General features: G+C 44.1%; 2 protein-coding genes across 3 annotated transcripts; one reads left to right on the forward strand and one right to left on the reverse strand.

The window, feature by feature from the left end:
- The first annotated feature begins 3357 nt into the window (after positions 1-3357).
- On the forward strand, positions 3358-17930 carry si:ch211-257p13.3 (kinesin-like protein KIFC3). 2 transcript variants are annotated; one of them, XM_042085910.1, is made up of 20 exons: positions 3358-3595; positions 4105-4268; positions 4495-4600; positions 4766-4929; positions 5331-5577; positions 8864-9042; positions 9315-9380; positions 9778-9915; positions 10484-10681; positions 11223-11396; positions 11596-11743; positions 12340-12470; positions 12724-12835; positions 13061-13242; positions 13363-13467; positions 13687-13817; positions 14841-14961; positions 15183-15312; positions 15579-15808; positions 16237-17930. In XM_042085910.1, the coding sequence occupies exons 2-20, from the start codon at positions 4161-4163 to the stop codon at positions 16369-16371; spliced, it is 2805 nt and encodes a 934-aa protein (XP_041941844.1). In that variant the 5' UTR covers positions 3358-3595; positions 4105-4160; the 3' UTR covers positions 16372-17930. The 2 variants fall into 2 exon arrangements, with proteins under 2 accessions (XP_041941844.1, XP_041941845.1); XM_042085911.1 differs by having other exon boundaries at positions 4109-4268.
- Position 17931: 1 nt separating this feature from the next.
- On the reverse strand, positions 17932-24839 carry ccdc12 (coiled-coil domain containing 12). Its single transcript, XM_042085985.1, has 7 exons — positions 24686-24839; positions 23372-23451; positions 20005-20084; positions 19678-19739; positions 19536-19570; positions 19341-19417; positions 17932-18409 (listed from the first exon to the last, which is right to left on the reverse strand). Exons 1-7 carry the CDS (start codon positions 24767-24769, stop codon positions 18330-18332), a joined length of 498 nt encoding a protein of 165 aa, XP_041941919.1. The 5' UTR covers positions 24770-24839; the 3' UTR covers positions 17932-18329.
- Positions 24840-26349: the final 1510 nt, after the last annotated feature.

The raw sequence follows: 26349 nt of genomic DNA on the forward strand, positions 1-26349 counted from the left end.
TATATTATATACTTTTTTTCTGCTGTTAGTGAATGTTTGTGTGATGTCTGTATGCTACTGAGACCTTGAATTTCCCCTGGGGATCAATAAAGTATCTATCTATCCATCTATCTATCTATCTATCTATCTATCTATCTATTTATCTATCTATCTATCTATCTATCTATCTATTTATCTAAAACAAATGTGAAGACACATAAGACAAATCAACACCTGGATGTCTCAAAAATGTCTTCAGCTGAACAAAGAAAAAACTGAAGTAATATTATTTGGTAAAAAGGAGGAAAGACTTAGGGTTGCCTGTTAATACTGTTAAAAATCTTGGTGTATTAATTGACAGTGATCTGAATTTCAACAGCCACATGAAAGCGATAACTAAATCAGCTTTTTACCACCTCAAAAATATTGACTCAGAGGGCTGATGTCAAAACATGACTTAGAAAAACTCATTCATGCATTGTATCTCCAGCAGGATTGATTACAGCAATGGACTGTTCACAGGCCTTCCTAAAAAGATGATTAAACAGCTTCAGGTGATACAAAATGCAGCAGCTAGGATTCTAACAAAAACTAAAAGAACTGACCACATTAGTCCATAAGTCACAGAATTGACTTTAAAGCACTATTACTTTATAAATCAGTAAATGGAGCAGGACCTAAATACCTATCAGAAATGCTTCAGCACACCTTCTCGTCCTCTCAGGTCCCAGGTGGTAAAACCTACTGTTAGAACTAAACATGGTGTAGCAGCTTTTAGCTGCTATGCGGCTCAGCTCTGGAACCAACTTTCGGATGACATCAAAAAGGCCCCAACTGTAGCCAGTTTTAAATCTAGACTTAAGACCTGTTCTCAGATTCTGCTAACTGCGCAGAGTTACAAATTCTGAATCTGCCTTGATAATTATTCTACTTTGTCTTTTATTACTTGTATTGCTTTTTTTTTTACGCCAACTTTTGCCTTTGTTTTTGCGTACTATTTATTCACTATTTTTAAATGGTTTTACCTTGTGTTTTATGTTTTCTTTTTATTATGATCTTTACCTTTTGAACTATTCTTTGACTGTATTGCCCTTCTATGCTTTTATTTGTTATTATTGTTTGGTTTTGTTTATGTAAAGCACATTGAATGTCCTCTGTGTATGAAATGCGCTGTATAAATAAACTTGACTTGACTTGACATACTTAAAGTTAGACATATTTAATTTGGCTGGAAATAGGGTGATACAAATGTGCTTTATAGTGTCCTTTCATCAAAGAAGCTTCGATTTCCAGCGATTGCAGGGAGATCGTGTGTAGCTCTCCTCTGGCATGTCTTTGTTTTGTGCCTCTGTTTCTTCCCCGTGATCCAAACTGACTCATACTATGGGAATAACACATGCCACTCTACCCGGTGTCTGTTTCCATTTGATGCCAGTCTTTTCCAATCCTGGGTGTATTTTCATTTGGAACTCTACCAAGAGGGCCAGCATTCTGCTACAGGTAGGTGATTTCCCACAGTGGCTGATCAGCAACCAAGCCAAGGCTATTTCACATTACACAGCAGCATGACATAAGTTTCAACGGCAATGCCAAATTGGCTGGCAGCAGTCGCAAACGTGCCGCATGTTGGCTCTCCTTCACGGTACAATTAAGATAATCAGGAACAGAGTAATCTAATTTGGGCATAGGTCCTAGGGCTCAACCGTGATGTCTGGTGTCCCGGACCCACCCACGCTAATGATGGGATAGATAGGCTACGCTCAACAGGTAGGCCCACCTAACCTTGGAGTATATCATTGAAATAACACAGATTGTATCTACATCTAAGTAAATCACTATTTGACTCTTTGACATTTGCCATAACATTGTTATAACCATGGTCATGGATTTAATTTAAAACAAGAAGTGGAAGTTATCTTCAGCACAATAAATCTATTTATCTTAAAGATATTTTCATACATTTAGCAGATGAAACCAAGTTATCTTAGGATGCCCTAACATGACTAAAATTGGATCAGCTGAGTGTGTTTTGGGGATTCTCTCTTGCATGGAGTATCCACTGCCATCGTCTGTTAAAAGTGTGGTATTGCACCCATTTCATACCAATGGGCTGCATATAAACTTAGAGAAATTACTGTAAAGTTACATATTCTTGAAATAGCACTAAACATAAGATTTTGAAACGCTGAATGTTACCGATCTGTGTGCCATGTAGAAAATACTGCATAGTTCTGTTATCATTCAATTCCTTACTAAATAGGTTAAAGTTTTACTCTTTATGAACTAGAGTGTACCTCTAATATAGCAGGGCTTGATTTCATCTTAGGGTACATTATTGACATTATGCTCAGACACTCAAGCTGTAAAGAGTATTTTACATTGTAAGTCACCCAGTTTGTTCTGATTCAAACTCGTCCCTGACTTGAGGCAAAATGGTGTGTTCTTAGTCTGTATGTCCATGGGCTTTTATTTTACAGGGCCATGTGTTTCAGTTGTGCCTTCTTTCTCTGTCTCTGTTATCTTGTTCGTTAGCTTGGGTATTGCAGAGATGTTTTGAAATGCCCCCCAGATACCCATTACCAAAATTTCTATCAGTCTATAATCAGTCAATTTCCCATTTCAGGGTAAATGGCTATGCCCTCATTTAGCAGAGCCTTTCCATGAAACAATAATGAAATTGTCATAGTGCATTCAGTTGAAGCAGAAATGAGGCCTGTTGTATAAATAACTTGGTCAGCACAGAGGAAGTGTGAAGTAACAGATTTCATACCAACTGCCTTAAACCCTAGAACATCCTTTGCTCAGCAAAACATTGGGCTGTGCATGCTGGAATTACTTATGTCTCTAGATATAAACTACTGAGAACTACCAATATAAATATCTATGATTTAATTAGAGGGTAGTACATAAAACAGCTAAAGAGATAGCCAACATGTTTGAATTAAATTGTTGCAGGAGTATTTGGCTAACAGTGAGTGATGTCTTTAGGGAGACGATTGAAACAGCTAAACAGTGCTCTACATTTCTGCAGAGTGGTTGCAGTATGCCCAATGCACCAAGGACTCTGGGGTCTTTCTTCAGAGGAGGCACCACTACCAGATCCATCTCACACACCTGCCAACTCTCACCTCATCCGTCACCCTCAGCCCCAGAGACACAAACACAGACACACACACACACAGACACACACACACACACACAGACACACACACACACACACACACACACACACACACACACACACACACACACACACACACACTCTCAACACTCACTCGCCTCTCTCTGCAGCTCTGCAGCCTGTACACTGGATGGAGAGGAGAACGGGGTAGAGAGAGGGGGAGGGAGAGGGAGGGAGAGAGGGAGGAGGAGGAGGAGAGCAGGAGCTGGCTGGAGTCAGTGCCTCGTCCGCAGCAGCAGCAGCAGCAGCAGCAGCAGCAGTACGGGCTGGCTGGGGCTTAGAGGATGTGAGTGCTGCTGGGACCCTGCGGGGAAGGAGGGATGGAGACGGAGAAGAGGAAGGATTGAGGTGGAAGTGAAGATGAAGAACGACATGAGCGCGTCCGAGAGGTGAATTTCACCTGCGGAGAAGAAAGACGAGGACAAAGAGCTGCAGGTAAGCTTACAAAGAGATGACAGAAAGAGTCTGTTGTCCAGTTTTTTATAGATCTATGTACATCAGTAGAGATCCAGGGAAGAGACACCAGTGCCACTGATGGAAACGTTTAATGTCATCAGTATAGTGGGAATTGTAATGGGATTGCTTTTCCTGATGGATTTTGTCACGTGCACGGCACATATGCCCATTTATGTGTACGTGTCTAGCTATGGAAGTGACATGCATCATGCATGCATCTCTTTGTTATTGCGTTTGTGTTTGTTGTGTATTTCTATAATGTATGTATGTATGTATGTATGTATGTATGTATGTATGTATGTGTGTATGTATGTATGTATGTATGTATGTATGTGTGCGTGCATGCGTGTGTGTATTGGATAGATGTATATGAACATGTGTCTCTGTGTTCACATGGCGTCTAGCCCTTTCACCACAATGGAACAGTGTTGTTATGTTTCTGCCAATAAGAATTGGTCGCCGAGTAAGTCTCTACGTGTTTGTGGCAGGCAGCTCTGTGTGAGCGAGGGCGATTCCCCCCACCTCTCGCAGACCCTCAGTCAAGATGTACGCCTTCTACTCGCTGCTGGTCTATATCTTCTACACCGTCTTCAAGAAGGAGGAGGAGGAGGAGGAGGAGGCACTGGAAGGGGCATGTGGACACTCCCCAGAGGTATGTCTACCCCCCCCCCCCCTCCAAAACAACCCCCTCTGTCTCAGTGTTGGCATCAGCTGGTCCTGAACACCTAATGAAGGTGAAACCCCAGCTCCGCATACTAAAGGGATCATGATGGATGTCATGGTTTAATGGGGGAGAAAAAAAAATCCTCTCACGTACCTACACTCTTTCTTCTCTGACTGTCTTTCGCTCTCTCTGTCTCTCTCTCTCTCCCTCACAGTATGAACAGCAGCCTGGCCGTGTTTCCATGGAAACAGGGAGCAGGAGGAGAGGAGGCCCCACCCCCAGGATGGGGAAAAGGGGTTGGTGCAGACAGAATGAGTCCAGTGAGTGCATTTCCTGCAACTGTCACCAATACAGTTCTTTTAAATTAGGTTGACCATGCTTGACTGAGGAGAAATAACCCTTTCTGCATGTTTATCTGTGTCTGAATTCACACCTCTCAACACCTCAAGTTCCACCACTCAACACCAAAACTGGCTGCCTTGCAGGTAGCAGTAGTGACAGTGATAGCCTCTCTCTCAGTGAGGAAGACGATGATGGGGGCGAAGACCTGGCACTGCCAGCCAAAACCCCCTTGGCGGCCTTCCTGTCATTTAAGCAGGAGGCGGAGAAGAGAAGAGCCTCCACAGTGCAACTGGAAGTGGGAGAAAAGGTAGAACGAGGCTTTCATCCCATCACAACCAGCCACGCTTCCACCCACTACCACAGGTCATGCTCTCATGAGTCAGTTCACATACTGTTTTTAAAAATAGTCTAATAGCTGTAGCAATCTACCCCTCTGCCTACAGTCTCTATGGCAAAATGTTTCACGACAAGTTACTTATTGCTCTGCATAGGTATCCATAAAGACCGGCGCAAATCTGCGTCAAATTCTGTCGCTCATACCACCATGTCGATAATGATTTGGGTCTATTTATATCAGCGCCACTTATAAAAAACCCATTGTTTATTGTGACGAAAATAATCAAGCCATTTTACGTAGATGTCCTGTCTGTATTTCTTTATAACATCTGAAGATTCTAAGACTGTATTTGCACTCCCATCCTGCCCCAGGTGAGTGAGTCTCCTCTGGTTGCTGTGATGTCCCACCTGCTGAGCTTCCTGGAGCAGTACTCGCACCTGCAGCAGCTGCAGCAGCAGGCGGAGCAGTACCGGCTGCAGCTGCGCAGGCACCGCGTGCAGCACCGCAGACACATGAAGGCCCTGCGCACCCACTACCGCCAGCGCCTGCATGACAAGAATAGCATCATCAGCAGCCTGGAGGAGGTCATCAGCCAGCAGCCCAGCCCCACCACTGAAGGTGAGAGGGCCAGAGCAGAGGACCAGGGTGGTGGTGTTGGTGGTTGGGGGTGGTGGAGGAGGAGGAAGAAAGGCTTGCAGAAAGGCATTTTCAGGCATTCAGATAGGCTGAAAAAAACATCCCCATTTTTCCCAGAGTTCACCAGAACCCTCTCCCTTCCTCTCTCTTTCTTTCTCCACTCTCTCCTCCTCCTCCCCCTCTCTCCTCCTCCCTTTTCTCTCCTCTAGTCTCTCTCCTCCTTCCTTCTTCGGACACAAAACTTGTGGAACCTCCCTTCCCCTCCCCTCCCCTCCAACGTGTGCTACCTACATTTTTATTTCATTTCAAATTTGGAGAAAGAGCTTGTAAACAGTCACTACCAATTGTCTGCCATAAAATGATACACCAACTTTCCCCATGGAGTAGTAATTTCAGCAGTGAGTTTTATTCATTTTGGATGTTGTCTAGGATGTGAGTGTTTCTCTGCTGCATCAATAAGAACAGCAGGTGTCTTGTGGCAAAGATCAGCATGTACTGACAGTCCTCCCACGGATGCATGATTTTGATCTGAAGAGACAGAATTAATTTAGAACGATTTAAGAGTCTTGCGCTGGAACGGCATCAAAGTCCAGGTCAGCGTCTGCTCGGAGCTGTTTGTTTCTGAACCAACCAAAGACATATAGCGGTCACATGGCCAGGAAAGAGATTGCTCTTTGATTAAATCACTGAGGTTGTTTTTACAGTCTGAGGCAGGATTGGAGATGACAACCGACTCCTTAATATAGAGCAGCTGTATCTGGTCTGACTTGAGCGCTCCCACTGGCATTAGCTGTCTCCAGGGGTCTGCCCTGCATCAGACAGAGTCAGACGGTCATTATTGGACCGAATGAGATATCTTGTAATCATTTCCATCAAACCTCTGGTGGTGGTGAGTTGGTTGATGGGTGTGTAATGTTTTAGATAACATAATAAAACATACATTTTCCTAATTAGATGTTTCTTTTGTAAACGTAACCTGAAACTATTGCAATTATATTTACGTGCTGCTTTACCTCAGTAGGCCAATAAATGTGGCAAAGTGAGATATGGTATGCAGCATGTCAAGCACCATATGAATATGTGTCAGATAGTTCCTGGGTTTCTGGAGTAGAAGAACTTGGGCAGTGTCTCACATGCTGCTCAGGAAAAAAAAGTCTACATTCTGGCACGTGTGTGTGTTTGTGTGTGTGTGTGTGTACGTGTGTGTACGTGTGTGTACGTGTGTGTGTGTGTGTGTGTGTAAGCATGCTTGTTTGTGTGTGTGTGTGTATGGAGCAGTCGGGATGGTGTGACACTTGATCAGTGACTCAGTAGCTTTAAGACATGAATTAAACATCTCTGTGAGTGCTGCATTTCCCCACAGCAAGTGCACTTACAAGCATCGTCACATGCCAGCATTCACGTGCACCCGTGTTGTGATATAAATAGCTGAGAGAGCAGATCCAGGAGTTAATACTGGGGAGAGGGAGAAAGACACAGAGAGGGATGGATGGAGTGACTGGGAGAGATGGAGAGATGGAGAGAGAGAAAGAGAGAGAGAGAGATGAAGGAAGAGAGGGTCACTGTTCACTCTACTCATGCTGTTGTTCAGACATGCTGGAGTAAAAGCTTCCGATGTCCACAGGCTTTTATCACATAGTGTAAATGGATCTCTTGTGAATAAACTGCCCTTAATAAGGCAATTGACATTGTTGGAAACTGTAAGCTTTCTCCAGTGTCTTAGAGTACCTAACAGAAGGTGATTGTAGAAATTGATAGAATTAAGTTCCAGATTTGCCATGAGAAGAGAAGGAATTGATGCTGACTGTTGTTTTTTCTGGGCTTAGAAAGGTATGTCTTGGGCTAAGAGAAACACAATCAGAAAGGATTCATGATCAGGAAGGAGATGTCTTAGTTATTACACAACACAAAACCTAATGCGACTGATTTTGAAGAACAACTGCATACCACAAGTCGTTTCGGTTACACTTTCCTTATGTCGACAGTGTCGACATAAGAGTGACTATCATCACTATCATGAACATGTCATAAACAAGTCATAAACGTTTATGACATAATGCTTCTGTTATTAAGTAACATTCGGTTTTTGTCATACTGTAACAAGTTAGGGTTAGGATTAGGGTTAGGTTTAGGGTTGGAGTTAGGTTTAGAGTTAGGATTAGGATTGGGGTTATAGGATTAGGGTTAGAGTTGGGTTTCATGTGTCATGACAGTGTCATGTGTTCATGACAGTGTCATGTCACACTTATGTTGATACTGTCAAGTAAAGTGTTACCGTAGTTTCTCCTTGGTACTGCTCTAACTTACTTGACTCTCAGAGAGCCTTAATGGACCCAAGCTCAGCGTCTACAGAGTGGCTATTCCTCAAGCACACTTCCTCTCCTCACGTTTGTGCAGCAGCAATTTCCTGAGCATGCTCAGTCCGCCTCTACCATTTGGCTTCCATTGTGCTCCCACACCCTTTATCCCCCCCCCCCCCCCCCCCCCATCCAATCCAGGGGCTCATCACTTGGAGTGACACAGCATTCTCAGACTGGGCCTGTTCCACTGAGTCGTGTTATGAGCTCTGGGGGAAGACGGTCTACACTAACTCTGCTCATGAAAGATTCAAACAGGAAACTGATTAAAATGTTAACGGGCACGTTTTCGCTCTTGCCTGGCTGGGGCTGACTTAACGTGAGTAAATGTTTGGAAGAGATGTAAGTGCTTTGGAATCTTGAACGATGTGCCCCAAAGTGACTTCCATGCACTGGTGTGTGGGGGCTAGCAGCCAGTATCATGCATTAACCATTTTAACCTAAAGCAAGAGACAAGCGTGTGGAGGGTTTACATTGATTAAAATGTGATGAGCATGAAGCTGCCACTGAGATGAGTCATGAGTCCTTACTGAAGCAAGAGTTCTCTTCAGGCCATATCTTGTCATAAGCCGTGACATAATGAAATATTAACTATGAGGAAGGAATATTCCTCATCACTCATCATTAAAACTATAACATCAAAAGCACAACTGCTTTTAACATTATCGACACATGCAACACTGATTGATGATGGTGATAATGATGATGATGGTGGTGATGATGATAATGTTGATGGTGTGGATGATGGTGATAACGACGATGATGATGATGACTGTGATGATGATGAGGATCATGATGATAATGATGGTGATGACTACGATGATGATGATGATGATTACAATGCAATGCTATTGGTGATAAAAATGGAGTGGTCCGTTCCTTACATCCTTGTGGCGGTGTCCCTGTTGCAGGTTTGGGTGTGGATGCGTGTGGAGGTGGAGGGAAGGCAGGCCTGCACACGCTGGTGGAGTCTCTGTGTGGGCTGCAGGGGGAGCGCTCCCAGCTGAGGGGCGAGCTCAGGATGCTGCACTCCCAGCTGGAGCAGAAGGAGCTCGACCGCCACGCCAAGGTCCAGGCCTTCCAGCAGCAGGTACCGCTGCCGCAGCCTCTCTCCCTCGCTTACTTCACACTTATCATCTGGCACTCTGTCCTGTTTCTCTTTCTCTCTTTCACTCTCCCTCCATCTTTAATCTCAATCTCTCTCTGTTTATTTCACTGTCTCTTTCTATCTATATCACTATCTCTCATTTTCTCATCTTTTTTTTCCATCTCTGACATGTTGCCCAAACATGCCGTCTTTAATATTGATGCCCTCTGTTCTGCCCTGTGCTCCTCTTGCCCCCCCTCGTCGTCCTGCGTCAGATTGATGAGCTGAAGAGCTGCATCGAGGAGCGAGAGGAGGAGCTGACCCGTCTGAGGACTGCATCTGTGAGCAGCTCTCCAAATCTCTCTACTGCTGAGACAGCTGCCCACACACACAGACACTCAGACAGCACTTTTTTTACTTTCTGCTGTCCTCACATTTCAGCATGCCAAAACAGCCCAGACACGAGGCATAGCTGTGTCCAGACATCTTTACTGACCAGCAGAACAGCCACATAGCGATAGCTATAAAAGATGTGATTTACTACTTTAATACCAGTCAGCACAATCTTGTCCAGAGATTGTTAATTCTTACAATTAAAAGAGGCTGCTGCACATTTTGTAAAATGTATGACTTTCTTTTGAGTCTGAACTGAGCATACTGCTGAGTATGCATACTGCATACTACTGTACAGTGTGGTCGGTCAGAATTCATGACATGTCTGGCTCTGCGTGTCCTCAGGGGGCGACGGACTCGGAGAAGCGCGTGCTGTGTCTGTCGGCAGAGAACGACAGTCTGAAGCACAGCCTGAGCGTCACACAGGGCCTCCTGCAGCAGCTGTCGGTCATCCCCAACCAGTCCAGCAACGTGCTCATGAAGGTGCCCCAGCCCTGACCTAAATATCTTCATCTGGCACCCTGACACAAACAGAATGCATGGATTTTTTTGTATTGTCATTGTTTTTTTTACATAGTGCACCATGTAGGGGATCTTGCATGGACTATAACAACCTCATCTTTCAAGTGGAAATCATGTTCACTGTAATGCACAACACTGTTTACTTTGACTTAAAATAGGGTAAATCTGAGCTTGTCTTTTCGATGCACCATCCATCACATCTTGTTGTGTGTGTGTGTGTGTGGGGGGTGTATTTGGAAGTCTAGGCCATGTCCATAATAATGTAGTCAGGGGGCTGCAAATCTAATCTCAGCTATCATAGGGAGCATGCAGAGATTAAGACAAAGATGTTTTGTTTATCCTTAAGTGTTGAGTGTTCTAAATGGAAGGACCTATAAAAGTATGTGAGCAATATAGACCTGTCACGTTGTCAGTGACTCTTCCCAAAATATTTGGATCGTGTTTTCCTTGCTTGCTTTTCGGATCCAAATAAAAGCATTTAAATGTGTGTGTGTGTGTGTGTGTGTGTGTGTGTGTGTGTGTCTATCAGGAGAATGAGAACCTGCGCAGCCGAGTCCTGCAGCTGGAGAGCACCCTGCAGCAGCGGGCCGAGCAGCTCTCGCGTCTGGAGCGTCAGAGCGAGCAGACCGAGTGGAGGAGAGGGGAGGAGCTGAGGAGCCGCGACGAGAGGCTCAAGGAGCTGCAGCTGGAGCTGGACAGGGAGCGCAGCAAGGAGCCGCCGGTCAAGGTAGGAGCCACGGCACAGGGAGAGGAGTGGACACAGCACAGGGAGAGGAGAGGACACAGCATAGGGAGAGGAGAGGAGAGGAGTGGACACAGCATAGGGAGATGATGAGTGGACACAGCATAGGGAGAGGAGAGGACACAGCATAGGGAGATGAGTGGACACAGCATAGGGAGAGGAGAGGACACAGCATAGGGAGAGGAGAGGAGTGGACACAGCACAGGGAGAGGAGAGGACACAGCATAGGGAGAGGAGAGGAGTGGACACAGCATAGGGAGAGGAGTGGACGCGTGAAGGAGAGGAGATTAAAGGGCTGAACAGAGAAGTAAGAGAGAAGAGAGGTTTAGAAAGAGAGGGAGAGAGGGAGAGAGGTGGGAGAGGTGTAGAGAGAGGTAGAGTAAAATAATGGGAGTGGAGGAGAACAGAAACCAAAACAGGATTAGAACATGGAACATGGAAAAGAATACAGATTATACACAACAGAACAAACACACGCATGCAATGTTTCCATGTTGCTATTGAATGTGTTATTTTTTTAAAACAGTATGTCACTCAGACTGTGGAGGTGGAGTCTCAGGCAACTCTAAGGCAGTTGGCCGAAACCAGGCAGAAGAATGAACGACTGACAAAGAAGCTGTCCAATCAGAATGAACGGTGTAAGCAGCTGGAAGAACACATTAGACGGTCCGATGAAGTCAGCTGCAATTTGCAACATAAGGTAATCAATCAATTAATCAATTAATTAATATTAAGATGTAAGGAAAGTTATCAGTTTAACAAACAAACTGTTTTACTTTGAATTTGATCCTGTACATGGTCCTCTAGTGTTGCTGGGTGTAATAAGTATTATGTGAGTGATGAGTGTTGCTTGGTGAATGGTGCTTGCCGATGTGTCTAACTTGTGAGGTTGTGTGCAGATTGCAGCGTACGAGCGGGAGATTAACACTCTCCGTGAGGAGCTGCTGAAGGAGATCGGCCACCTGGAGAAGAAGAAAGAGGAGGCTGTTAAAGCTGCGGCTAACTGCTCTGAAGAGCATCTGCAGACCATGCAGGAGGAGTTCATCAGTGAGTCCCACCACCACACGGCCTTCATCTCACCTGCTCAGCAGTCTGTGTTTAGGATCACACCACATGCCATGGGCTCTAGTGTGAGAGAGAAAATGCCTTCCAATAAAGGGAATGTCAAATCATAGATAGTTAAACCAGAATTGGGCAGTGGTGGTGGTGTGTGATTGGCGCATGCAAATCTTTCCTGTCAGAGGAGAACTTGCCTCTATCCAAACTCCATGCCTCAGTGGGTTACATAGGCTGGGTGTACTGTATAGATAGATAGATAGATAGATAGATAGATACTTCCCCAAGGGGAAATTCAAGCAGTATACTGAAAGGAGTATCTAAAAGTGTATTTATCCAAAGCATTTAGTCTCAGTGGGTTCCAGAGGCTGGGTGTAAACTGATAGGACTATCTAAACGCTTATTTTAGCCATGTCGGTGGCGAGTATTAGGAGCATATAACCTCAACTCAAATTTTTCTGTAACATTGAAATGTGGAATGGTTTTAAAGTGATGTGTCCGATTTTAATTGTGTGTGTGTGTGTTTGTTTGTGTGTGTGTGTGTGTGTGTGTGTGTGTGTGTGTGTGTGTGTGATTGTATATTTCAGCCCTGCAAAGGCGCCTAAGTGCCCTTCCTCCTACCCTGCGCTCCATGAAGACGGACTACGCCAGCCTGAGGACTCAGGTTCGCAACTTCTCGGATTTTTATGGAGCCGCCATCAAAGAGGCCAAGAAACAGGTGAGGCCTCCTTCTGTTTATTCTGCTCTTTGTAAAAAAAAAAAACAAGAGCCACTGTTTGTCCTCCGCTGTTTACACAGTTGATTGGTCACTAAATTAATATTTGCTGTGTATGTGTGCATGTGGTCTTTGCTAGTGACCTGAACGTATACTGCACTCTGGTCACACCACACAACTGTGTACACTGTTGCATGCTCTAAGTGCTTGGGATGTTGGCCTACTACTGTATGTATGTGTTTTCCGACTCATGCAGATAACAGCAGCCATCAGTGAGATGTCGGAGGCCAACAAAGACCTGCTGGAGAAGTACAGGAAGGAGGTGGCTCTGCGCAGGAAATACCACGAGCAGCTTGTGGAGCTCAAAGGTAACATTGGAAAGAGGCACTTAGCTCGTCATATATGTAAAATATGTAAACAATAATAGAATAATAATAAAACAATAATAAAAATAGTGAATAAAACTGATACAGAGCATGAACAGTACTTATGAACAGTGGACATTTCCCCCCACAGTTTTATTCTTCCATTTGTCAGTTTGTGAGTACCCTGAGTGTACCCTGTTGTAACTCTGGAAACTGTCTGAATCACAGGAAACATCCGTGTGCTGTGTCGTGTGAAGCCTGTTCTAAAGGAAGACCAACATGAGGAGGGCCAGGGCGTGGTGGTCACCACAGATCCCCACAACGAGTCGGCCCTCACCGTGGTGAACAAGGGCAAAGGTCGCGGTTTTGAGCTGGATAAAGTGTTCCATCCTCAGGCAACTCAAGAGGAGGTGATGGACATTCAAACCTCATTCAACAGCAACAAAGACACACTCACATATCACTGAGGTGAATTTAGGCAAATGGGATTTAGCTTTAGGGAATTAACATGGAAGGGTCTCTGTTTTCAGGTGTTTCAGGAAATCGAGCCCCTTGTGACATCCTGCATCGATGGATATCATGTCTGTATCTTTGCGTATGGACAGACTGGATCAGGAAAAACATATACTATGGAGGTAGAGTCACAATTCTGGCTCTTATTTCTGATGAGTTTATTATGAGTTTATGCTCAAAAACAGTTGGACTTTTAGTGCTTGGGAGCTCTCATCTCAAATGTCCAATCATGTCTGACTTGATTGATTTAAATAAGATTTGCATTTGCTTTTTTTTTGGGGCGGGGGGGGGGTGGCGCTGCTCTTTTTGTGTGCTGACATCACACTTGGGTGCCCCTTTAGGGCACGTCAGAGAACCCTGGCATCAACCAGCGTGCCCTGAAGCACCTCTTCAACGAGATCGAGGAGAGGAAGGACATGTGGGAGTACACAGTCAGTGTCACCTCGGTAGAGATCTACAACGAGGTCCTCAGGTATCACCTCTCTACATGATCTTTATACACCCTTAGTTTCAAAGTCATACGTGTATGTCAATTCTATGTGCATCCGCACATAAACTTAACCACCAGAAGGTCGTGACAGAAGAAATATGGGCCGTCAAACAGTTTGATGTTATTTTCCATGTTGCCCAATTGTTGCGAAATATTGTGAATATTCCAATAGGACTTTAAATGAAAGCAATCTACATGGATGTTTGATCAACAGCAACATCAAAAGTATGATTGCTAAAGCAGATTTATTAAACGGTATCAAGATAATGTCAGTAGACGCAGACACAGCGTTAGCCACTGTTATCACTCTGAGTCACTCAGCAAAACTACCTCTTTCCTCTGCCTGTCATTCATTTCCCTGTTCTCTCCCTGGCCCTTATCTCGCCTAGATGGCTCATAATTATGGGGCTGTGGCCCATCACAGACGTTTTCGTTGTTTATAATCTACTTTGAGTCTGTGTCAGGATCCATTACGCCATTTATTGAACTTCACCGGTTTACCTCACTGTTACCTCACTTCCGGTTAATGGTTTATAGATGCGGAAGTTATTTTCTCATAATATGTTGTTTCTGGCTTAGTTATCTTTTTTTTTTTTTTTTTCTGAGAATCTAGTTCCTTCATCATTTATCTACACTATGCTTTATAGGGGTTTCCAACCTGCAAGTTGCTCTTTAATTTATTCATTCTCTTACAGAGTTATGGTTTGTATGTTTATGGTTTTTGGTAATATGAAAACTAATTATTTTCATTGTTGTTTGTTGATATTGTTATTATTGTTATTATCAGCTTTATTTAATATATATTTATATAATGTAGGGTTCATACACTATAAGTCACTTTTGACAAAATTGTCTACCAAATACCATAAACATAAAAAAAATTGATATACAGGTTAGAAGAAGTTGGTATAATGTCTGTACCAATGCATTAATGGTAGAATCAGATTCTCAGGCTTGACCATCATGAGTACATTGTGCTGGATTTCTTTTTCTGTGTTTGTTCAGAGACCTGTTAAGTAAAGATGGAGAGAAGCTGGACATCAAGATGAATCCAGATGGGTCTGGTCAGCTGCATGTCCCCGGCCTCAGAGTCATCGAGGTCAAAAGCTTTCAGCACATTAAGAAGGTCAGTTACCACAGCCTTGTGGCTTACATCTCGACATTTGATTTCAGGGATTAAATGTGACATGTTGTCCTAACAGATTACTTCACCCTGGAAAGTATTTATCTTCTGCAACATTACACGTTACATTACACGTTTTCTTCACAGTTCCCATGACTTTTTGAATATCTAAATTGTAAATCCATAAAAAAAACATGTGCTTTACCCTACAAATTCTTTTCCAGATTCTTGGAATGGCCCGTCGCAATCGGATTACATTTGGCACACAGATGAACCAGCACAGTTCGCGATCTCATGCTCTCCTCATGATTACTGTGCAGGGGATAGACCTCGCCACCGGCACCAAGACGACGGGTCAGTAACATACGCGTGCGCGCGCACACACACACACGCACACACACACACACACACACACACACACACACACACACACACACACACACACACACACACACACACACACACACACACAGACACACACACACACACACACACACACACACACACACACAGACATACACACACACAATCTCTGCCCAGGATTTGCATAGAGCTTCCAGTGAGAAGTCCTACAAGCAGATCTAAAACTCAGCAGGATAACTTTGTCACTCCCGTCCCAGGTAAGCTGAACCTGGTGGATCTGGCCGGGTCTGAGCGCGTGTGGAAGTCTGGAGCGGAGGGCGAGCGGCTGAAGGAGGCCCAGAACATCAACCGCTCCCTGCTGTCCCTGGGAGACGTCATCCAGGCCCTGAGGGGCCGGCAGACCCACATCCCCTTCAGGAACTCCAAACTCACCTACCTACTGCAGGACTCCCTCGGCAAAGGAAACAAGACGGCCATGGTTGTGCAGGTACCAACAGACACTTACGCTTTAGCATACTAACTAACACTAACAGACACTTGTGCTTTTCCATGGTACTAACTAACATGCTGCTAACAACCACTTATACTTTTACATGGTACTAACTAATATGGTACTAATATACACTTTTATTTGGGAGCAGGCATCCTTTTCCCAGATGAAAATGTTTTTTGTTATTTTCTTGTCCTGATCTTTGAAATAACATACTTCTATTGCTAATAATAATTTGTCATATTGCGTGTAGTGGAATATATTCCAATATGTCCAATAACCCACTCAGTGTAGGCTCTATGTTATATGAACAAGCTGAAATCATAACAGTTTCATATACATAGGGATTTGCAGACCTGTTTAAATGACACATCTGACATATGGACAGTCATTCCTACAATATCTCTTGTTGCTGTATCCACCAGGTGTCGGCTCTGGAGAGTAACGTTGGTGAGACACTCTGCTCTCTGAAGTTTGCTCAGCGGGTTTGCAAGGTGGAGCTGGGCCCTGCAGCCCGGAAGATTGAGGCAGGTGAAAAGATTAGCGAAAACTACTGTTGAGATCACGAGGTTCAACATTCAGTGCAGGTCTGTTCCTCTGTTTCCAAGTCATCCGTGAGGGGTCTGTGTCTGTCTTGTGCGAAGGGCTATGGTCCACAGCACAGTCCCTCATAAGGCACCAGGCAGCATGAGCTGTTCTGATAGGTCAAGCCTCACCTCCTGCTCTCGGTTTCCGAAATGGCTTCTCTCCCCACCAACTGCTCTGCATGTCAGCTCAGACTGCCATAATCTCAGGCCCCTGGTGCCATTCTCACCTGGACAGTTGTTTACCCAAACCACAATGAGCTGATGGTCAGGAAAATAGCCAGGGACAGTCTAGATCACAACCATATAGAGGGAGAGGAGAGAGGCATGACAGCACTGTGTCTTTTGCCTTCACTTCTCAGAGATCAAACAATGCAGCATTTATCATCTGTTCTATCACATCTCTGTTTATATCTACATGCAACATGCTAAGCTAGTCTTTGAAATGCATATATTTAAAAAGTAATAACCACTATTTAGAAAAAATGTAGTCTTATCCATTGAGTTTATTGGTGACTGTTATGGTAGCCATGTTAAATTACTTCACATTCTAATGCTGTGTAACAACACAAGATATAACAGGAATTCCTGAATGTTTATAATTGTTATGATTAAGGATAGAACATAAGAGTTTGTGAAATTACTGATCTTTGGCAAATGATTGCATTTAACTTGACACGGGGGGCCCTAATTTGAATGAAGGGTTATATGTGCAAAGCCTTAAGTCTAACTAAAGCCAAGTAAATATTTAGGAAAGGTCAACTTCCTAATTTAACATCATGGGCAAGACCTTAAGCGAAAACATCAAAAAGTCAGCTCAGTGCTCCCATATGCCACACGATGGCTGTAATTCATACAAAGATACTTTGCTTGTTGACAGACTTTGCCTGCCTTTTAAATGGGGGTCTAGGGTGCTTCATAAATATAGCTCGTGTAGATTAATGTAGTATGCCCTTTGTCCACCACACACTGCTTTATATGGTATCATGTGCAATAGTACCATGTCAGAATGTGAAATTAAAATGCTGAAGAGATTTATAATGTCTGTACTGTTGGGGCTGGCGGAGCACTTTAGGCCAAGTCGTGTGTGTTCAGGTTGTTTGGGCATATTTCAGCTGTTTTTGTCACAATTCTTATTATTCTCTCTCTCTCTCTCTCTCATTTGTGCCAGTTTGAAGCTGTAGACATCTGACCTTTAGGCACCATTGCATCAAAGGGGTTTTAGATAATGCTTCTTCATTTAAAGTGAAAGTGAGTAAGGTAATACAGAATGTCTTTTGGTGCCCTATTGTAGAGCAGACAGGTGGAAGTGTTAATTTACAAATGGATAAACATTTAGGGATCCCGATTACATTAAAAGAACCCTTTATTAGTAGCTACAGTCAGAGAGAACTGTGTGATGTTCACTCACAAGTATGTGTTTGAAACAAATCCTGTTTTGTACTCCAGCAGCTTGTCAGTATCATGACTTTGGAACCTTCCAGATAACCTGTACTAGTGGCTACAGAGAAAAATAAACAAACCAAATGGATTCACTTTCATATCAAAGTTTGTCTTTAATTACATTTTTACAAAAACACTAAACCTTTTATTGAGACAAAATAACACAAACAAACGGCACCCAATAAAAAGCAAGTTCGGGGATGTCACATGATTCAAGTCAATCTTGAAGGATCCACTAGAACACTATTTTTAGGCCGGTCTAATATGAAGGGGACAACGGATTCCCTCTTGAAATAGAGATAAGCACAGCAGAGCAGAAGACTGGCGCACACCTTGTCTGGAGCTGCCATACTGGTCAAACCCTTGCCCTGTTGGTCTGCCAATTTTACCACCTTCGCCCTCTAAGTGATTTTAGGTGATGTGTCTGCAGAGGTGGTCTGAAAACAGCAAGTCCAGTTTAAATGACCGCAACTGCAGACTGAGGGAGCGGTTCAGTCTGAATCGACCTCGGTCACTCCAACAGCTCCCACGGCACCCGCCAACTCTTCTTCGCTGCCCTTCAAGCGCTCCCCTGCGTGGACACACACACGATATTGATTGCAATTATACTGTTGTAAAGTCAATAAAAAGGATTGCAAAACCTGGGTTACAAAAACGGCTATATGACCTGATATTAAAACAGGCATGAACAGTCCTGGTGCATTACCAATCATGCTAAAGCTATTTTAAGATTGTACAGATGCATATGCTAAGACAAGAACCATGCCAGTGATGTCATCAAGTGGTTTTCAAATCTCCAGAGACGCTGAAAGCTCACAGCAATTACCCTACAAGTGCGCATGCCAAACAGATTCAGCTGCTGCTCATTAGTAAGATTAGCAAGTTAGAAACATGCTCTGACTAGCAGCTACATCCTATTATAAACACTGTAGGCTACAGCTCCACATTCTAACAACTGCAACACATTCCTTTACTGCAATCGATGTGTCAAGGTTAGAGATCACTGAATGGTACAACCCAACAGCAAAATGTTTATACCTAATGTTCCAACTTCCTTGGACTGGCAATGTTATACTTGTAAAATACTAATAATATTAGTATATTAAACTAGTTATATAGTAATAAAATATGCAATTCTGTGGTGAGTTGAAATACTGTTTCTGCTTACCAAACAATACGTCCCATAAAGCAAACAGAAGGTGATTTAAAAAAAAAAAAAAAAAAAATCTAAACTGTGGATACATGTTCAGGAAAACATTCAAGGCGATATATCCTATATATCCTGGTTATGTGTGTTATATAGTTATAATGAAAGGGTCTCTCCAACATAATTACACAAGACATATGTAAGACATAAGCTTGAGTGACGTTTCCATATCATTCTTTGTTTGGCAAACAGCAAACCCAACTGGGCAAAAGTGAAAAAATATAAAAATTGCAGTAAATCGGCCTAAAACCTGGCCTCACATCAAGTCTCAGGAAAACGCATATCCTATACTCACTGATGAGTTCGGCAATAGCCTTCTGCGTTCGCCTTTCCAACTTCTCCAGCTTCTTTGCGACATCCCGTTTCAAATCCCTGATGGCATACAACAGGAAGGCACATTTCTCAACAAACTGATGCCTTTCCTTTTCAAGACTGAAAGCTTAACATACGTTAAAAAAAAAAGAAGAAAAAAAAAAAAAAAAAGACTTACCAATCAGGCTTCCTTGGGGCAAGGTTGGCTAGATCCTTCACAATGCAGGGAGGAAAGAAAAGTTAGTGCATTTAGACCAAAGTTGTGCACTTTGCCAAACACACACAGTAGAGTGTGAACAGCGTGTGTTTCCTGTACTCACCACTTCCTCTATGATGGGCTCTGGAATGGCAGCCTCCAGCTGGTCCTTCACCTTGTCCTCCACTGAGCGAGGGAGCAAACATGGCAGCCGATGAGACACACACAAACATACAATCATGTTGATGAGCCCTCAGCAGACTGAAGGCCAACGCCCACTGGTGGCGTCTAAGTTTAGAACTCCATTACTTTTAATGGTGCAAAGCCCACTGGTGGCGTGTTTAGAAAATCGATCTCTCTCTTGAGTGTCAAATCCTTAGACGTGAATGTTGTCGCCAGTGGGTGTTGGCCTTGAGAAGGTACATGTGAGGTGAGGGGTGTAAGAGCTCACCTGAGGCGGGCTTGGCCTTAGGCACCTGCCTTTCCTTCAGCTCTTCATCCTCTGGGGTGTAGTTCCTCAGCTTCAGCTCTCTGCGCAAAGACAGCGTCAGTTCAGATGGCACCATGTTCTCACCCCTGACTCCCCTAGTACACTAGGCCTTATAAGACCACCCAACTTGCCTTAGCCGTTTTTATATTCTACGCCACTACGCTACGTGCATGATGAATTACTACTGCCTCAGATTGAGGCTTCTTACACTTTTTTCAGCTTTACTTACTCTGCTTACTTACTTTACTTACTTACTTACTTAATACAGCAAACTAAGACATAAGGCATTTTGAAGACCTAATCATAGGGTTTAAGAACATTTACCAACATGTTTTCATTCTCAACACAATTTAAAAAAATGAATTAATCATTAACATAATCGTCAAGTGAATCGCCTATCAAAATAATTTGTGCCAACCAAAACAAAGTACAATGGACTTGGCCAATTTGTGAGTTTGTTTCATTTGTTCAGCCCAGGACCAGCAGATGGCAGCATAGGACAACCCTTCTCCCATGACTGGGAGACACTGACTGACTGAGTGGGGACTGCAAGACCATCAGAGAGATGTACAGGGGTATGGAGGGAGTTCATCTACAAGTCACGCCTGTACAACATAGTGCAATGCATCTTCTAATGAAGTTTCTATGGACTGCATCCAAGCTGGCAACAACTGGTACGGTTTCTAACATCTGTTTGTTTAATCTCAGCTACCCACTCCATATATAATTTGTCCTCTAAAGTGGGATCTCCAGACAGCTCTGTTTAATATCTTTAACAGGCTCTCAGGCAAGTGACTCAATTACTGCCTTGGGCATAAAAAGTCTTTATTAGAGATGCACCGATATGGAATTTTAGGGCCGATAACGATAACCGATATTTATTGGTTTGTTGTGGCCGATACGATAACCGATAATATTACTCTTGAAAAAAAATTGTGAAAAGTGATTTGGGGAAAGCATTTAATAGGCATAATTTTATTGCAGTAATTTTACCTACCACCAAATGATGGACAGAACTCATAATAGTCCTCAATAGTACGGCAGTCAACAACATAGCAGTAGCCTAGCCCTACAGTATGTGTGGCTCCTTTAAGTGAACCTGACGTCAGTGAATTGCGAGTGAGTGGCTAGAGAGTTTGAATCGTTTTCATTTAGGACTAAACGCTCATAAACGGCTCAGCTTGGAATAAGCTACAGTATAGCGACCAAATCAGAGTTTGTGAGGGGAAACTTAGGTTTAGTTTCAACTGCGGGTAACTGAATAAAGCTGCAACTCCGCAGACTGTATCTTATGTCCGTCTACTCTGTTGCGCACAACCTGCTGCAGCAGAAATGAAAGGAGTTAGCCCCGAAGGTTTTAATAACTTATTATGATGACCTGTCTGGAACTGAAGCACGAATGGTTAGCATATTTCTAGGTAATAATACAAAACCCAAGCTAAAGTAATGCAAATATAATACTAAAACACAACTTAGAACTAGGCCTACTTATGTACTCGTCCCACTAACGAGTTTGTTTATTTGTTTCCCCGACCAGCACGGTAAAGTGCAAACACACCAGCACAAGACGGCTCTAGATAGGGCTGAGCTCCGCTCTGTTAAGGTTAAATGGCGGATCATTCACGAGAGGATTTTGAGATGCACAGATTCCCAAATGAACGCATATCCACAGATTTTGTTAGAGTGGTGAAATACATTCACACCGCTAACATTATATTGAGAAAAAAGTATAGCCAACCAAGCTCAAGTAGCTCAGTGTAGCCAGACGGACCTTACGTAGGCCTAAATTAGGACTTTAAAAAATATCGGCGCAAATTATCGGCCAGAATTCTGTTATCGGACCGATAATATTCTCATTTTTTCACTTATCGGCTAATAATATATCGGCCGCCGATATATCGTGCATCCCTAGTCTTTATTGATACAACACATTCTTAAAATGAAAGACCACCAGAGATTTCTGAAGAAGTGGCCTGGAAACCCCTGTATTTAATGAAGGGGAGAAGGGGGAGACCTTCAGCTGAGGCAGGCTGCAGAAAAGGGAAAGCCCGTTCTCTACAGAAGGCCTGACCGTGAGAAACCATTTTGGGCAGAGATTCCTCTGTGAACGGGGTCTGAAATGAGTCAGCCTGGCCCTGGAGGGGTGCTCTGATTCTGCTCAGACTTGAGAGCGTAGTGGAGGGGACATTCATCAGACCCACCAACAGCCACCACTGACTGAGATATAGCTGTAGTCCTTGTATGGATGCATACTGTGAAGGACTAGGCAAATGCACTTCCACAGAGACAAACAAATGTAAGTCTCTCTGACTGCATGGCCAGTATATATTCTGTTTGGGACCACGGCACTGGACATCTGAGCAGGTTGTTGTGTACCGTCATGTCTGTACCTTCCATAGATATTTGGAAGGTTTGCTAAATTGAAAATAATGATACCATTGACTATCTGTAACACGTCATGGGAGTCTGAAATACTCTTGATCTCTTTTCCCAAGAGTTACAAATGAATCCAATTTGCAAATTTAATGACATGCACGCTCCCTGCAGGGTTGAGTTGGAGAAATTACCACTTTTAATAGCAAAAATAACTCTGGGGCCGTGGCATTGAGACACTGTATATCAGGGCAAGTAAGTACAACCAATGTGCCTGAGAAGGGGAGCCGAAGCATCAGCTCCAGAACATAAACAATGGAACAAAAACGTCTGGCAGAAGAGAGATAGATGGTCTCGTCTCGCTGCCTGAAATAGAGCAGTGAGGGCTGTGGGATATCTGAGGAGCTATTAGTACACGTCTCCGTGTAAACAGTGGGTGTAGGCTGGTCACCGGGACGTGACTGTTCTGCAGATGGTGCTTAGAAGGGAGTTGAGAAAACAGCTCAGCTCAGGGCCAGATGTTTTCACTGTGGTGCTTATCACACAGGGGCAGCACACAATTGTTGTGCTTTCATTTACAAAAAGGATGTCAAGTTCAAGTGCTTGAAGGACCTGAGGGTGTTTTTTGAGAGTTAGAGGCAAGGCTACTCCAGGCACGTAACTAAAGCGTTCAGTTTGCAGAGCGCATCTTGCAGCAAGTAACTTCCACTATAATTAATGAAACTGCCTAAACTAGATGCAGTAGCTGCACTTGCATTTATAAAAAAATTAGACCAGTCTTCAACAACTATTTCTACGCTCAGCTGACGGATCGCTTCAATTGCACACCCGATGTAGCCGACTGTTAGGCTAGAGAATTAGTCAAGTTAATGGATGCATAGTGCTTTTGTGTGCATGCATCGGTCTCTGTGAATGAGAATCCATGTGTGTGCAACAGCATGTTTGTGTATAGTACCTGTGTCTGTCTTCTGGCTCCAGATTTGGCTCTGGCAGGGCTCTCTTTCTCTCAGGCTCCCCATCTTGTGTGTCTCTTCCCTACAAAATAAGCAGCAATCAATGCATGGTGATCATGTCATGTACATATTAGTCAAAATTACCCAAATCTATTGTCACAGGCACTGCACGAGCAAGTATTAGCCTATTACCTAAGCATAAGTCTTTCAAAAAGGCTTCAGCACAAGAGGGACTCAAATATTATGATTGAAGCCAGAAAGAACTGAGATGTTGGCCAGTGTTCAAAACTGAAACAAAAGGCAAGGAAGAACACCCGCCTCTCCACACACACATCCCCAAACTAAAATCCTAGATTTCCTGGAGAGACTTCCTGACCACCTGTCAGAACAATGCAAAATAGCAGCACAACCATTCTTGAAGTGCTTTATATGCAAAACAACGCTGCTGCTCTAGAATGAACAGTGAACAGACCAAACCGTCTGTGTTCTTAACGCCCCATTGAAGAAATGACCCAATTCCACAACGATGCCCCCAACAATACACACAGAGAATTAGAATTAAAGTGAAATACAACACTATGAGACTAACTTGACATCTGAACGGCTTCCTGTACATACATAGGCTAAATTTGGCATAATCGGTATTCAACATTTACGTTTGAGATAACATTACCTCGTCAGCTGTGAATAGATTCAAATACTAGTCGCTCATTCTTAGTAGAAACAACAAAACCAGGCAATGCTGACCACGGGGGTATTCCAAGTAACGTAACCTGGGTAAGAATAAGTGGTAAACCTCCTACAACAAGAGCCATATGACATTGTTTTGTTAGGAGAATGAAGCCATACAGCTGTATGTAGGAGGTTTACCACTTATTCTGTGTTAGTTTACCCGTTACTAAACCATGTACTTGGAATATCCCCAGAGTTGACTTCAATTGCTAACGCGCTTGATGGCTAATTATGCTAGCTATCTTAACATTAGAGAACCGTGTGCCGTTAGCCTAAAGCTAACGCTAATCTAAAGATGCTAGTCTGAAAACAAGACGGCAATTGATTCTTGGATTAGAGCTACTATTAGGCTTAAGTCTTTTGACAGCAAGAAAACAGCCACATTTCCAGATTAATTGCTCAAACGAAGTTACGTCCATTATTTTAAATAACGTTAAATTGACTTGACATTAACGTTAGTTCAGAAATCCCAACGTGTTTTCCTGGTGCCGAAACGAACTGGCTAAGTTATCTGACACAGTAACGTTAACGTTTAGGATAATTAATGTTACACTAGGCATCAAGTAGTAATAGAACGTATTTACCTGGAGTTGTTTGTCTCTTAAAGCTTTTAATCTTTCTTTCCTCTTCAGTGCCTGTTCCTGCAGCGAACCAACTGCCTTCTCCATCCTTTATCAATGCTAGTAATTTACTTAGCTAACATGACGTTAATCGAAAATGGAGTCAAAGATCGAGGAATGTTGTGGATCACTGAGAGAATCGATTGGTGCAGCCGGGGAGTCAGCAGCAGTAGCAGCAAAAAATGTCCTGTCCTGTTAGTACTGTCCTGAGTAGTGTCCCGAGACACCCAGACACTGTCCTGTAACACCCAGACACTGTCCCGTGACACCGATTACTGTCCTGTGACACCTAGACACTGTCCCGTGACACCGATGACTGTCCTGTGACACCCAGACACTGTCCCGGGACAGTTAGCCACTGTCCTGTAACACCCAGACACTGTCCCGTGACACCCATGACTGTCCCGTAACACCCAGACACTGTCCCGTGACACCCAGACACTGTCCCGTGACACCTATGACTGTCCTGTGACACCTAGACACTGTCCCGTGACACCTATGACTGTCCTGTGACACCCAGACACTGTCCTGGGACAGTTAGCCACTGTCCTGTAACCCCCAGACACTGTCCCGAGACAGTTAAACACTGTCCTGTGACACCCATGACTGTCCTGTAACACCCAGACACTGTCCCGTGACACCTATGACTGTCCTGTAACACCCAGACACTGTCCCGGGACAGTAAGCCACTGTCCTGTAACACCCAGACACTGTCCCGTGACACCCATGACTGTCCTGTGACACCTAGACACTGTCCTGTGACACCGATGACTGTCCTGTGACACCCAGACACTGTCCCGGGACAGTTAGCCACTGTCCTGTAACACCCAGACACTGTCCCGGGACAGTTAGCCACTGTCCTGTAACACCCAGACACTGTCCCGGGACAGTAAGCCACTGTCCTGTAACACCCAGACACTGTCCCGTGACACCCATGACTGTCCTGTGACACCTAGACACTGTCCTGTGACACCTATGACTGTCCTGTGACACCCAGACACTGTCCCGGGACAGTTAGCCACTGTCCTGTAACACCCAGACACTGTCCCGAGACAGTTAAACACTGTCCTGTGACACCCATGACTGTCCTGTAACACCCAGACACTGTCCCGTGACACCTATGACTGTCCTGTAACACCCAGACACTGTCCCGGGACAGTAAGCCACTGTCCTGTAACACCCAGACACTGTCCCGTGACACCCATGACTGTCCTGTGACACCTAGACACTGTCCTGTGACACCTATGACTGTCCTGTGACACCCAGACACTGTCCCGGGACAGTTAGCCACTGTCCTGTAACACCCAGACACTGTCCCGAGACAGTTAGACACTACCCCGTGACACCCATGACTGTCCTGTAACACCCAGACACTGTCCCGTGACACCTATGACTGTCCTGTGACACCTAGACACTGTCCTGTGACACCTATGACTGTCCTGTGACACCCAGACACTGTCCCGTGACACCTATGACTGTCCTGTGACACCTAGACACTGTCCCGTGACACCTATGACTGTCCTGTGACACCCAGACACTGTCCCGGGACAGTTAGCCACTGTCCTGTAACCCCCAGACACTGTCCCGAGACAGTTAAACACTGTCCTGTGACACCCATGACTGTCCTG

Source organism: Alosa sapidissima, chromosome 3 (genome assembly GCF_018492685.1).
Source record: "Alosa sapidissima isolate fAloSap1 chromosome 3, fAloSap1.pri, whole genome shotgun sequence".
NCBI classification, from domain to species: domain Eukaryota; kingdom Metazoa; phylum Chordata; class Actinopteri; order Clupeiformes; family Clupeidae; genus Alosa; species Alosa sapidissima.

What these genes read in the sequence shown, in the direction of transcription:
- ccdc12 (XM_042085985.1), bottom strand. Translation starts at nt 24,769, where the DNA reads ATGGAGAAGGCAGTTGGTTCGCTGCAGGAACAGGCACTGAAGAGGAAA. An exon ending in TAAGAGACAAACAACTCCAG is followed by an intron (nt 23,452 to 24,685) that starts GTAAATACGTTC and finishes CTTATTTTGTAG; the next exon opens with GGAAGAGACACACAAGATGG. An exon ending in GGCTATTGCCGAACTCATCA is followed by an intron (nt 18,410 to 19,340) that starts GTGAGTATAGGA and finishes GTGTCCACGCAG; the next exon opens with GGGAGCGCTTGAAGGGCAGC.
- si:ch211-257p13.3 (XM_042085910.1), top strand. Translation starts at nt 4,161, where the DNA reads ATGTACGCCTTCTACTCGCTGCTGGTCTATATCTTCTACACCGTCTTC. An exon ending in TCAAAGAGGCCAAGAAACAG is followed by an intron (nt 12,471 to 12,723) that starts GTGAGGCCTCCT and finishes CGACTCATGCAG; the next exon opens with ATAACAGCAGCCATCAGTGA. An exon ending in ATCTACAACGAGGTCCTCAG is followed by an intron (nt 13,818 to 14,840) that starts GTATCACCTCTC and finishes GTGTTTGTTCAG; the next exon opens with AGACCTGTTAAGTAAAGATG.